The 14,665-nt window shown below is 29.3% G+C and overlaps 1 protein-coding gene across 4 annotated transcripts in view; it reads left to right on the top strand.

Annotated features, from left to right (window-relative positions):
• The window catches only part of hyd (E3 ubiquitin-protein ligase hyd), a 150,537-nt gene that overhangs the window by 2,870 nt on the left and 133,002 nt on the right, over nucleotides 1-14,665 (top strand). For 3 of the 4 annotated variants that reach the window (XM_075380017.1, XM_075380016.1, XM_075380018.1), the window contains exons 1-2: nucleotides 10,638-10,909; nucleotides 11,778-11,986. In XM_075380017.1, the coding sequence (XP_075236132.1) occupies nucleotides 10,706-10,909; nucleotides 11,778-11,986 (413 nt within the window). In that variant the 5' untranslated portion in view covers nucleotides 10,638-10,705. Of the gene's footprint in view, nucleotides 1-5,137; nucleotides 5,342-10,620; nucleotides 10,910-11,777; nucleotides 11,987-14,665 lie in introns of those variants that run through there. The other variant, XM_075380019.1, reaches the window with a different exon arrangement.

The raw sequence follows: 14,665 nt of genomic DNA, 5'->3' as shown, positions 1-14,665 counted from the left end.
TAACATACTGGCAGGGAGTATTACTAATCCTGTTTGGTAGTGACTAACAACAGTACCATTCTAATTTTAATACTATTGCAACAAAGTGCTTTTATATCTTGATCGATGTATATATCTCCAACAGTATAATACTGTATATTTTATTATATTACATAAATACTACTACATTATTTTTTATTTTTTATTTTTGTTGTCATAAAACATTCTTTTGTTACTCCTGCTCTATGCAAGTTGACAAAAAGCTGGCAAAGATTGCTTTGCCCTTGAATGGGCCCTTATTTAAAGTTCACCAATGGGTTTTTAAATGTTAATGACTATTATTTTTACTTAGTCAGCAAATAAATTATGAAATATAAATAGGAAACAATTTTGGAAATTGATTTTAGATAATAAAATCAGTAAAAATTGTTTATTCAGAGTGTTCCTAGAGGTTCTGGCAATATTTCACTAGCTGGTACTGATTGTAGCTATGATTACCTCATGTAAAAATTAATAACCTGTTGTATAATATCCGTATAAGGAAACATTTAAATTAAATCTTGGATATTAATACGTATAAAATTTGTTTAGAGATATTAGAAGAAAACTAATGAATATGATGTCTGGTGCGCTACCTTACCTGTTTGTCTGTAAGAGTGCAGAGTGGAAATTACGCAGTCCAACAATTTTATTCCTATTTTTTGTGTAATTTTTGCATTCCACTTTAACAATTTCATTTATATCATAGTGAAATTTCACTTATATCATTTGTTTATCAATCAAATGAGGCGTCACTTCGTTCCAACTTTAAATAACTTAATAATTACTTTCATCTAACCAAAGTTCAATTGTCAGACTGCTATAACAAAAAATGAAAAATTCAAAATTGCAACTGCTACCCCTCTCCCTTTAATTTTTACTTTCTTGGCTGTAGCGATATTTGACATGGTTCCCAGAGGTAGAAAAAGTGGGGAAATGTAAATTAAATCAGGAAAATTCAGAAAAAATTGCAAAAAATTTCAGAGAATTGAATTTTTGTTAACTGAATTAAGATGTCACATATTAATGAAGTACTTTTTAAGTAATGCCAAAATATATTTGGCATACTTTCCCGGTGTCGGGAAGTGGTAACCCCATCGCCCAGCACATTGCAACTATGTGCTTCAATCAGCCGTTAAATATGTCTTGTTCTAACATTCCCAATTAATCTTTTATATTAAAGGGGAATATTCCAAATTGCAGTTAATTTTTTCACTGATGAAATTTTAACAAAAGGTACCGTTGAAAAATTTAGATTGTAAACAATTTCTCTCAAACCGTCATGATTTTTTTATTTTACTTTAGGTAATTACTTCCTTTTAAATGGCATCTAACTCTCTTGACCAGTGGTTAGATATACTTACACCCAGAATTCAATAGGTTGAGTAGAAGTAGAGATGTGTATCCATGCCTTTTGTGATGTGTGTAAAAAAAAATTTTGGACTGGGTAATATGGGCTGAAAGGCAATGAGTCTGCACAATAAAGGAAAGCAGCATAATGAAATTAGTAAAATAAGGAATTCTCAGCCTTCACTGAAAACTTTTGTTATCTGCCAGTGGTACTTCAACTCTGCAGACAAATTTTGATCAACAGTTGTGAGAATGATTATTGCAATACATCTGTTTGTTTTTTGCCTGGATCTTCTGATCAGAGTAATAGTATTTCAGCAGCAAAGCAAATGATAGATTTGAATCCCCGACTTCATTTTAAGATATTGAGCATTTAAAAATATTGTGTAATTTCCTGATAGTTGTATATTGTCAAAATTCCAGCTTGGAGCTATAAGCTCTTATGTTATTAATCGTGGCTTTGCACCATACTTTGATGGCATTCTACAAATACGCTAGAATAATAATGACAAAATATTTTTCAAGTAAATGTTAATAAAATTTGTTTTCTGTACAAAGTAAGGTATTCTGTTGTAGTTTTATCCGTATTACTTTGTTAAAAATTATATGTTTAATCAAACATATAATTTTTGTTAAATAGAAATCTGTATTTCTTATCGTTTTTATGCAAACCAAGTTATTAATTATTGTTTTTTATTTACCTTGCAAAATAGTGCAGGCTAGTTATTGTGAAAATTGTTTAGCAATCTTAAGTATGAGCCAGCTATTTTTAAAAATTGCTTTAGTTTATTTCTAGTTATCTTTATTTCTTATCTGTGTTATCTTTGTCTTATCTATCTACGTAACTTTGTAGACAGGTATATGATGTTATGGGTGGCAGGGGGGGGGGGTGTAATAATGAAAGTTTTTGAAAAATTGGTAAAAGGGGGTGGGGGTATTTTGGATGAAATAAAATTTCAAATCTTTACTGGGGCACTTTAGCAAAAAGTCTTATGTAAAAGTTGAAGGTTTTTTTTTTGAGAATACATATTACCAAAAAAATTCATTTAATATTCACCCCATCCATAAAAAAAACCGTAATTTTTTTCAGCTATATCTTGCTTCAGAATAGGAGTTTAATGGGACTTTTTTGTATTTATATTTTCTACATTAGTAGGCCTTCAAACCTCTGTAAAAATCCTTTTGCCCATCCCATAGATTTGGGAATTATATAAATTATTAATTGTAAATAAGCACTTTAAATCAGCAAATCATGAATTTTAGGAAAATTAAATGCGAAGGAAAGAGTATTTTGAAATTTAGTTTTATAGAACAGTGTTGAAAATTAAGCAGGTAGCTCGACCAATAAATGCTCACAAAGTTATAAATATCATACGTTCACTGGCAGATTTAGACTTAAGTGGTTCAGATATTAAAGTATTAGGTATAGTTTATATAGTAATAGAAGGAACTAAATATCTAATTAAATTCCTATTTACAGTTTGCTGCATTGTTTAGTCATCAGTAACACATGAGTACCTGTTTTCTTCTAATGCATTCTTTGAAAGAGTGTGAAATTTCTTTTTTGCCCAGTTTTCTTATTACTTTGTTTTATTGTAGACTAGACATTGCGAATACATGTGAACAGGGAGTGAATGTTTTCAGTTATGATAAATTTGTTCATTTCCCTTCTTTTCCTACAATATTTTAAAAGTTAATTTATATGTTTGTTGCTTGCTTTGTTACTTGATTGAGTTGTGTGAACGTTGCTTACCTTTGATATATTATGGTTATTATATAAATTTAAGCTATCGATTTTTAAGCAATTATATTTTTTTCAAATGTAAAAAGATGTTTTGATACTTGGAAATAAATCATTAATCTTGCAATGAAAGATTGTTGCTGTGTGCAGGATTCATATGTATGTAGTTAACAAAATAATGAAAATTAAGTCATGAGACTTGTTCAACTTGACCTTGTCAAAAAGTGAATTGTGACAAAAGCAGGAAACATGTGAAACTGTATTTATTTTTTGGAAATTAACATTTCAGTAGGACATATTTATAAATTGAAAATACCTCTTGTAAATTTTTTTTTTTGGGTTGTTTCTATAATTTTGGAGGAAGGGATCTTGTACAGAATATTGACATTTTAAGATAATGTTATATTTTTAAAACTAAATGAATTTGAACTAAACAGGATGGCTATTCATCATCTCATGCTTGCGTCATATTTATAAAAAGTGAAAGAATTTATGAATGTAATGTAATATTTCGGTTTTGGATTGGTCCTGTAATTCACTTGACATAAATTCGATTGAAAATTTAGATTTGGTCAATCTATAGCAAGACAGATTTATAAAATGTAATTGTACCAATAAAGAAAGTCTTATGAAATTATAATTACCATTTAGTTTCATAATAATTATAGGGTTATGGAAAAAATAAGAGTATACTGTTTAATAAAAATGTTCAACTTACGATTATTTAATGTGTCTGTTAATAAATCTATTAGTGTATTTTTGCTTTTGCTTGTATTAATTTTCATCTTTGACTTTATCTCATTCACAACATGCTTATGAACAAATATCAGTTATCTTTACAAAAATGTCTAAATTGTGATGCGATGAATATTTCTGTTTTCACTCATAGCTTTTCACTAGAAAATATAATTATAATTAAGTCACCCAACATAAAGTTACAGTATGTCATAACAAACGTATTAAAATCTTATTGCATCTGATGGGATTTCTTATTACACGTCAAAATATTATGAAGTAACATCTTTGGGGATATTGTACTCCCCAAGATCCTGCTCTGTGTATTGAAAAACTAATAATTGGCATTTCTGCATTAAAGGTTAAGAATAATGATTTACATTATAACATAGATGGTACTTACGTATTAACGTCACCGCAGCTACAGCTTTATTTAAAACCAAAGTAGTCAATCAGATTTCGGTGGAAAATGAACAGCCTCTTTTTAATTTTAATAAATGGTTATTTATATTTATTTATTTTATAAATATAATTTAACCACACTTAACCTATGCTCGGTTCGCTCGCTAACCTTGACTAATTAACACCGTAATTTTTTGAGTATTTATTTAATAAATTCAGTAATTATTGCAATTATTTATTATTTAACTAATCAAAACACTCCTGTTAATTAGTCAAGGTTAGCGAGCAAAGCGAGAGTAGGTTAAGTGTGGTTAAATTATATTTATAAAATAAATAAATATAAATAACCATTTATTAAAATTAATAAAGAGACTGTTTTGAATCTATGTTAAACTCTATATCGGCCCATTTTCCACTGAAATCCGATTGACTACTTCGTTTTTAAATAAATCTGTAGCTGTGGTGGCATTAATATTTAAGTACCCATATATTTTATTCAGTTATTTAATCTAGATAAAAAATCAATTTTTATTTCTTGTGTATGTTTATATTAGCATTTTTACATCTGTTTAAATATTAGAATAAGAGTTAAAAAAACAAACAAACATGTTAAAGTTTAGTTTTCAAATTAGATCAAGTAGATTAGGAACTGTCAGGTTCTTTACCTTTGTAATCAGTTTACATCAAGTAAACTTAATGAAATTAAAGGAAAAATAATGTAAATGTATGAGTTAACTTTAAGTAAGCAGTAGTTTGTCAAAATGTTACATCTGGTAGAAAATAGTTTTTTCAATAATAAATTTGCTGCATTTCTGATATTTGAATTTTGTTTTATTTTCATTGTAAGAATTTTTATTTAAAAATATAATATGTCTGGTTTTTGTTGCACAGGTTAAAGGAGGTGTCAGATAGGCTTAATCGTTTTGGGCCGGCTGCACCTCCAGCAGCTTTAGCAAATATTAAAGTACCCATCAAATCTGTTGTTGTGGGACCAAATCATTTTGCGTTATTATTAGAAGATGGTCGTGTATGCCGTGTGACTTTTTCAATTATATCAGATAGATTGGATTTGACAAAAAATGATCCATCAAAGACGTGAGTGTATTGAAATATATTTTTTTTATTAATGGTTATAAATATAAATTCAAATTTATTTAAATATTTATTTGTAATTTGATTTAATTAATTACTCTGCTAGTGCTATATTTTGATTATCAGTATAAATGGTATTAGTTCTCATCACAGATGAACTGGTATGTATCATTGTAATATAATAAAGCAGGGTTAATCTATTTTCTAGATATTTTTTAAGCTAGCTACCTACCTTGTGTGCGAGAAGTGTTATGGTGACAACTATGATGACAGTTGTTTTATTCTCTATTAGCATTATAACTTGGCCTATTTCATAGGACACATACACTTCTATACTTTATTAAACTGTGCTTACTTTGAACATTACTAAGGTGTTGCATATCCTGTAGGAGATAATCTGTTTATTATATGTCACCTCTGTTTTTCATCCTAAAATTAGAATAAAATGTGTTTTTAACATCTTAGGTTTTTAAATACATAAAATGAAAAAAAGAAAACGAGTAGGGTGAAAAGTAGCTAGATAGATAAGTATGTCTTATCTATCAATGGTGGTATGTTCAAGTAAACATACTGTTGACTCAGAACGAAACATCCCTCCACTTACTATTACTTATTTTACCATCATGTACTGATTATGGATGGTGCAGGAGTAACAAAAGTGCCAATTAATAAAGGCGATGGGTTAATCATAATCTATGCTGGAGGAGAAATGGGGGTTCATTCTGAACACAATATTTACTTGGAAAATGAGTTCAAAAAGTGGTGACTATCATGACAGCATCAATATCAACAATTTCATGAAGTGGGCGTCTGAAAAATTAATTCCTGGTCTTTCCCTCCCTGTTAGAAGTTATCGATAATGCACCTTACCACCATTCACCTCTATAGAAGTCTCCAGATTCAAATGATATTAAAAGCAGGATGATTAATTGGTTAGAAAAGAACAATATTCAGGTTAATAAAGCAGTGTTAAAATACCATTATTAAATAGCATATCAATTCAAAAAAAGTACCATTTTGATGAACTATTAAAAACATGAGTATCAGGTTTTGTGACTTCTACCTTACCATCCCGATTTAAATCAGACTGAGATGGTATGGTTGGCTGTGAAAAGGTATGTTTACAGTAATAACAATATTTTTAATGTCAGATATCAAAAAATTTACAGAGGAAAAACTAATGAAATGAATAAGGATGATTAGAAACCATATTCCGAACATGTAAAAAAAGCTGAAACTAGTATAAGAAGGTGGTGGAACCACTAATTGACGAAGTGACTGATAAATTCATAATCCATCTATACAGTCATAATGAAAGTGACTGTTCTGATGAAGATAAGATGATGAAATTACAAAGAAACTGGACATGTGATGCTAATTTCAAGTAAATATTAGTAAAATAATAATACAATCAACAATGAAAACAATCTTACAAAAAAAATTGAGAATTCTAAATAATAAAAAATTCAAAATAAAACAAATTCTAAGTATTGTACAATAAAAAATTGTACAATAATAATTGCACATCTAATCTAGTGTAATTATGGACACAATACACTAAAGCACTACTTAAGATTTTTTAGTTTAAAAATACACTTAAATTAAAATTCTTGTTTTTGCGATTATCATTTATTGAATTATTAATACTAATTTCATAGGAGTAAATTGTAACTAATAAAAACGTGAATGCAGTAATTGATTAAATGTGCGTAAATAAAAGTACAATGATTATTATTGTTGCCCTATTAAGTGGAAGTAAATGTTTTCAGGTTTGGTAGTAATGTTTTCTCGACCTCCAACACAAATTTTAATTTTCATTGTATGCACTGTATATATATATATTTATTATTAATATTTTGATCTTGTTTTTCATTAGTGTTGAAAAACAAAATAGTCAGGATTTTGTTAGACGCAAAAAATTATATCTATTTTTGTTGTTTTGAGAGTGCTCAATCAAAAAAGTGAAAATATATTTTAATTTATTAATAAAAATATGTTTTATGTTCTTAAATAAGGTTTTTGTGAGTATAGAGAATGTGCGGCTAAAAAGCATAAACAAATTTATTAATCTATAATCTATAAGTGTTAGCAGTAAGAAATACTAAAAAGTAATCTCTCCATCATAAACAAAGAACTGAATTTTGTTTTTACATAGGATGATTTCATTATTCAGATCCAAAGAGATGTACTGGTATTTGAATTCCTCTAGGTCATAAATAAACCAAATTTTAAATTGAGACATTCAAAAACGTGTTGGACTGTTTGCAATTCACTTCTTTTTTGTTTGATAAATAATATTGGAAAAGTAATAAAAATAAAAAAGCTTATTCATTTTATAGTAATAGTAATTTTACAGTTTAGTATTTCTCCTGCTGAGTTGAAGTAATATATATATTATAAATTATTTCACAACAGAGACTGTTTATTGATTCTTTACTCGGTTATTCCGTCTTTAACATGCTGGGTCAGTATAGTGGTTAAACTCATCATCGCAGAATCAGCTGATTTTCAAAGTTGAGAGTTCTAAGGTTTGAATCCTTATAAAGGTAGTTAATTTTATATCGGTTAATGTTAAATTGATTTGATCGAGTTAATGTTGATTTTATATCTGTTAGAATATTAAACTGTGGATAGCAGTGTTATTTGGTGGCTGGGTTCAATTAACCATACGTTTCAGGAGTGGTTAACCTGAGTGTTCAATGCTACTTGTTTACTGGTACATTTACATGTAATTGGACTACGTAAGGCCTGGCAAGTCGGTAGCAGTGATTGGAGTTTCTAATCTATATACACACACACCCAGATTTGGCAGTAGCTGGAAAACTGGTTGGAAAAAAAATTTGTCAGTATTTCTTGTGACTGAGGTGTATGGGGTTCTTTGATTAAATAAAGAAATTAAGTAATTAAACTAGAAAAATTAATTATCCATTTATTTAATTAAAATGAAACTAATGCTAATTTTCAAAATAATCCCCAGTTATATTTAGGTACTTGTTTATCTTCCTTATTCCACCAATAAAGAATTGTTTACCTTGTTGTCTTCACTGCCATTCCTGTGACGCATTCTTAACCTGCTCATTATCGCCAAACCTTGCGCCAGGTAAAAACTGTTGAGAGGACAAAATAAAAAATTCTGATTGTCCAAGATCAGGGTTGTAGGTGGATGTGGCAATACTTCCCTACCCATCTTTTGAATAGCTTTCTAAGTTGGACATTATTGTGCAGAAGATTTGTCCCTTTTGAGAGAGAACCGGGACATTTTCTTCTTATTTCAGGTTAACGTTATTTTCTAGCATGCCACAATAGTAATTGCTGTAGATTGTATGTTATTTTTCCAAATAATTACTTAAAATTGGGCCTTTATATTCCCAAAACATTGTTAACATAACTTTACCAGTCTATGCTACTTTTGAATCTTTTCATTACTGGCAAATTTGGATGTTTCCATTCCACACTCTGACATTTGAATTCCACTTCAAAATAATGAATCCAAGTTTTCCCAAAAGTTATTTGAATCACCTTCTGCTGAAAACAATCATTTAAGTTCCTTACAAATGTATGATTTTGAGTTGACTGTTTCAGTGCCCACCTTAACACATTCTGTGGTAATTCAGCTTATCATGGGTAGTGGAATAGATAGTGCCAATACTCCCACTACAAATTACAACAAATTCCTTAGTTTAAGTGTCTATCCTTGTGAATAAGATCATTTATCTGAATTTGCAAAGTGTCTATCCTTGTGAATAAGATCATTTATCTGAATTTGCAAAGTGTCAGTCAACATTTGGTTTCGATGAAAATATGTGACATCTTTCTGCCTGATAGACCATAATTGCATGGTTAATTAAACCTACTGTTTTAATTTCGCAAGTAAATTTTGACTGGTTTTACACTTTCAGAAAGTAAAAGTTTTTTCCAGCATGCTGTTTTTTTACATTATATATTTCAAGCAGTGCCAACATTTTGAAATAAACAAAAGAGACTATAATAATGGATATTATTTTCAAGTAGCTGATGTTTTTTACGACTGGGTGGCAACTTGAATGTCAAAAAACAGTTTCAGTTTATTCTAATAAATTTTTTTCTGCTATGGTAATTTGTCTCTAATTATTATTGAACGACTAGTATGTAAAGGTCCTAAGGAAGTAGTCAGAGGTTGTTTATCCTGCTAGGTTATTAGTATCGTTATTTTCTGATAACTAGAGCGAAGGTGTCATTTGCCAGGGGGTGATATCGTCTGTGTTGCATACTGATACGCAACTGTAGATTTACCTCTGAAGCATTAGGAAGTCATTTTATGTTATTATCCTGGCATGAAATTCATTATTATTGAGAAGAGATAAAGTCACTTTTTTGAAGCGATTCTGGATTCATATCAGGTCATCTACTGCTGTTATGGTTTCTTAACGTAACAATAATGATATTAATGATATAAATAAAACGGGTTTGAAACACAATATTTTATTTGTTTACATTCTGACCCCGTAACCTAAAACACCTAATTTTTGCTTCGTGCTTGCTAAGATTTATCTTTGTTATAATATTTTAATTTCTAATGAATGCAAACAATAATTAGGAAAAATTTTAATATATGGTTACACTTCAAAATAAATTTATTAAAATTTGAAATATTTTTTTGGGGCATATTAATCTGATACATTAAAATATGAGTTTTAGTAAAAATTTTGCAAACTTAAATTTTAAACATTTTTACAGCTAAAAAAATTTAATTTTAGTTTTGAAAGTTTGCCGCAATACCTATCAAAAAATGTTAGGATACTGTTTTTTAAATTTTTGAACATTTTATGATTGAAAATCAATTTATATATAGTTCTTTGATACAAGGTACTAACATTGGATGAAGCCATGTGTGGGGAGCTCTGTACTGATCTGAATGATTGTATTTAAAGGGTTAAAAACTTTTGAGTTATATTAATTATTAATCTTTAAACAACTTTGGCTAGAGTATGTAGTATCACAAAAAAAATAGATTGTATTTTAATTATAGCTTACTAATTAATTGCGCTATTGGATTAAAAAAAAAAATTTTCCCTTTAATTCTAGTCACAAGTGTGCTTTTAATAAACATTCAAAAAAGCAGCAGTAAGTGCAGTTAAATTAATAATTTATCTTAGTTCTGTTTGATGAAATTCAATAATTTAATTAATAAATATGTGCTAAAAAGAGGTTAATAAATAAATACATTTTCTTTTCAGTTCGAAATCTGGTGGTAGTGGTGGGGGAGGTGGTAGTGGTGGTTCGAGTGGTGGAGGGGGTAACAGTGGCGGTGGGGGGACAGGTGGTAGTGGAGGGGGAAACAGTGGCAGCAGCTCTAGCAGGCAGTTGACGAGAACACGAGCACGAATTATGCGTACATCTGCCACTGCTTTCCGTGGTGGTCGTGGTTCTGGTGCTGGCGTTATTATGGGCAGCGGCAGTGGTGGATCTGGTGGTGGAAGTTCATCATCACGGCCTATTGTACCAGTACCGTATGTTCCAGAAGAACTCGTTTCACAAGCACAGGTTGTTCTTCAAGGGAAAAGCAGAAATTTAATTATTAGAGAGTTACAGGTAAGCATTTAATGTACTATTTTAACTATATATATGTATAATTTACTTTTTAGAAAAGTAATAGTTCATTATTTCTAACTGATGGTGAAATAATATTTCTGTATTTGATGTACTTTTCTGTAGAAAGGGCAAAGATGACACAAGAAACTTTTTTTGTTTCCCTATGCTTGAAATAATTTGAAAAAGTTCAGTATGTATTTTGAATACTCATTTTACTTAAAATTCATAACATTGTTTTATAGTAAAGGAAATTAAGCAATTTTAAAATAGCCAACAGTTTTCTGCCAGCATTTTTCTTTTCAGTAATTCTTTGAATTATATAGAATAAGGTGGTAATGTTTTTATATCAATGCTGATTGCATCGGTTACTTCTCCTTTTGTTTGAATGGATTTCAACTTATTGTCAGTTTCCTTTTGGTAAAAAAAAGGGAACAGGTGTTTGAGAATGCTTCCTCTGTTGATCGCAGTAAACGGCAACACTCTGTTGATTAATTTAATTCTGGTTTTGCCCTTTTTAAATGTATTATTTTAAAAAAATAATAATTTAAAAAAATATTTATAGTATGAATATTTCTTTTTTCTACTAGTCGTTGTTGAGGTGCGTTTATTAGTAACTAATGTATTAATTTTCATCATATTAATTGTTACATAATCTTTTTATATAAGTGTTTTATTGTTACATACTACAGAATTTGAGAAAAGAAATGAATTGCAGGATGTGTGATTAGGAGTAGAATAACAAACTCATAGAGGTTTACTCTTGTAGTATATGATAATATATAGTAGTGTATAATATAGGTTAACTCTGTGTAGTGTATTATCCCACTTTTATAATCGTATAGATTTAATATTTATTTTTTTTTTTTAGAGAACTAATTTGGATGTTAATCTGGCTGTTAATAATTTATTATCACGAGATGATGAAGAAGGAGATGAGGGCGACGAGGGTGGTGATTCTTACGTTCCTGAAGATCTTATATCACTTCTTGATGGTGGGTTTCATGCTGATCATTCTGTCATTATTGATGCTGATGCGATGTTTTCAGAAGATATGTTTGGATATTCAGCTATGAGAATGTAAGTTGGTATTTTCATTAGGCTATAATTGGTTTAGCGTTGATAGAATATTTGTTGTTAGTAATCTTGGTTTTGGACAAAATGGTAAATTCCCAAAATCGTTGAGGGACTTAGAGTTGTTCTGTGGATTGACCATTCTACGTTTCTTTCATTCACCTTTCTTTTCTTTTTATATTCAATCGTTACTTTGCTGGTTAGGTATTATGAGAACCAAATTAACAGATAATAAAATACATCCATCTTATCTACAAGACAGAAGGCTGAAGCTTGGGAATTGGGGTACCTTGGCCTTGTGGGGTTGTCTGGAAACAGGTTTGCTGTGTATATGTGGTTTACAAGGAGCTGAAGTAGTGACTGAGGTCTCTATTGGACTAAGTTGAGTCTCATGTTTCTCTAATGTAAATTTATTATCAGCGTCCTATGTTATGTTACTTAGGTTACCCAGTACTTCATGACATATTTCTTTGTCAAGATTTGATTTGACATGTCAGGTATCAACAAATCCTGATTTAAAAATAGGTTGGTTATATTAGTAATCAGGAATGGGTCTGGATACTTTAGCAATGACTTAAATGTGTTCTGGTAGTGTGAATATTTATCTAAATATATGTGCAAGGTTATAAAAAGCGTTTTAAATAATTATTGTTTGTAGGCCGCGTAATATCTACAATATATACAATTGGTGGAATCTGCTTTTTAGTAGATCATCCCACAAGGATCACAGTACAGTAACCAGTGCATTGTTTATGTTATAATTGTTCTAATGGGCTTAGTGATATCTAGGATTGTTTTCAAAGTTTACTTGAAGACTACTGCTGCTCTAATCAAAATTTTTTTCCATGATCTTCTTTTACTCTTCAAGGCAAGTGTTTTGAGCAGTTTCTTTTTGTTATTCATGAGCAGCATACACCTACCGTTTCTGATGTGATCTGTACAATATATTATTTATAACTTATATGAGTGTAGGATTAAACCACGATTTCCTTCTCCTTTTGCCATTAAGCATTGGGCTAAATAATAATATACGTCTTAACTGTAAATTGCATCTCTTATAACCTGATGTTTCTTCAGTTGGATGTTAGAGAGGTAGAATCATTGAAAGTGCAATTTTCTTACCAAGAAATTGTAGAAACTGCCGGCAGTATGCATGTGTAAGAATATATTCAACTGGCAATAATACGTTTGAATAATCCATTCACAAATTGTTATAATGTCACAAAATTTAATTTTATTTGTATTCAGGAATATTCTTACAATTCTAGCAAATATTTCACTTTGATTGAATGGGAAAAATTTCAAATTTGAAATTTTTTACAGGAATATCAAAGGAAACATGAAATTTTTGGAAAATTTGAATTAACAAATTAATTGATTTTATTATATTTATAGTAATACAGAATTTAGAATTATGTTTTTATTTTTATTTTTTAATGAAGAAATAATTATTAATGAAATTCATTTAAGTGTGCCATTTTTAATCATTAGCATATAATTATTACACGTGTATTTTTTTGCATGCGTAATCATATGCAATGATAATACCTCATTTGTTCATGCGGATATTCTCTTTGTGAGCTTTTTTTGCCCATGCCCCAAAAAAATCCAAATGCACACACATTTTTCTATTTGATTTACTTGCCATGATTAAATGTTGTTTGTAAGTGTAGTTCATAGATTGTTTATCAGTTATGTGGCTTATCTGTAATCCTAAAACATGGAGAGCAAGTGTAGTGCATTTTGTATTACTTCATGCACAGGAGTAAAATGTTTGATTGCTAAGCAAAACTGTTTTTGTGTGCTCTTTAAGTATTACTTTAAGAAAAAAAAAAGAAGAAAACTATTGTTACAGAAATCAAAGTGATTAAAGGAAAGGTATATATACAGTCATTTAATTTTATCATAAATTTTAAAATACGTATATCTTTGTCCATTACAAAATGTATCTAAGAATGGATGGAAATGCATGTAAATGATATTGTTAGACCTTTTGAAACTAAATATTATAAAATAAATTGCCAGAGTTAATCAAAATATTCCGGGTAAAGAACAGCTAATATACAACACAGATTTTTAATGATTGGCAGAGGCTGCAAAGACTGTTATTATTCCTGCACAAGCCTTGGGATGAATAATTTTAGAAACGAGTATTAAAAGACAGATTTATGAAGGTAAGTTAACGCTATTTCAGAATTAATAAATATTAATAAATAACAATATTTAGGAAGTAAATGAATGTTGCAAATGATATTTTCTATTATTTTGTTGTCTAAATAATAAAAAAAATAAATAAAAACCTATTAGAATTTTTCATCTTCACTGGAATTGCTAATCAAATATCTTGACAAACTTGCTTAGTTATTGTACTATTTTCAGTGAGTTTTTTCATAATTGCATTTTGTAGGACATTTGTAACATTCGACCAGCACATCTTTTTGTGTTTAGAAATCAATAAGTTGCAATTTCTTTCTGACAAATTTTATTTGTGCTGTGATTTTGGAAACCCATGTACACGTGTTAAAAGGTGCATGTAGACACTCTTCTGTTAAGCTTTGCAAATTTGAAGACTCAACACTTTTCCATTTGTGTTAATGAAAATTCATCTTCATTTATGAAAGAATTCGTAATATAATTTTTTGATGATGTTTTTCTATCTGAAATAAGTTTTTTTTTTATTTCAGT

This window comes from Lycorma delicatula, chromosome 12 (assembly GCF_047948215.1).
Source record: "Lycorma delicatula isolate Av1 chromosome 12, ASM4794821v1, whole genome shotgun sequence".
Classification (NCBI taxonomy): Eukaryota; Metazoa; Arthropoda; class Insecta; order Hemiptera; family Fulgoridae; genus Lycorma; species Lycorma delicatula.
The sequence above is the reverse complement of the archived record's forward strand: the minus strand, read 5'-3'. Positions and strand labels throughout refer to the sequence as shown.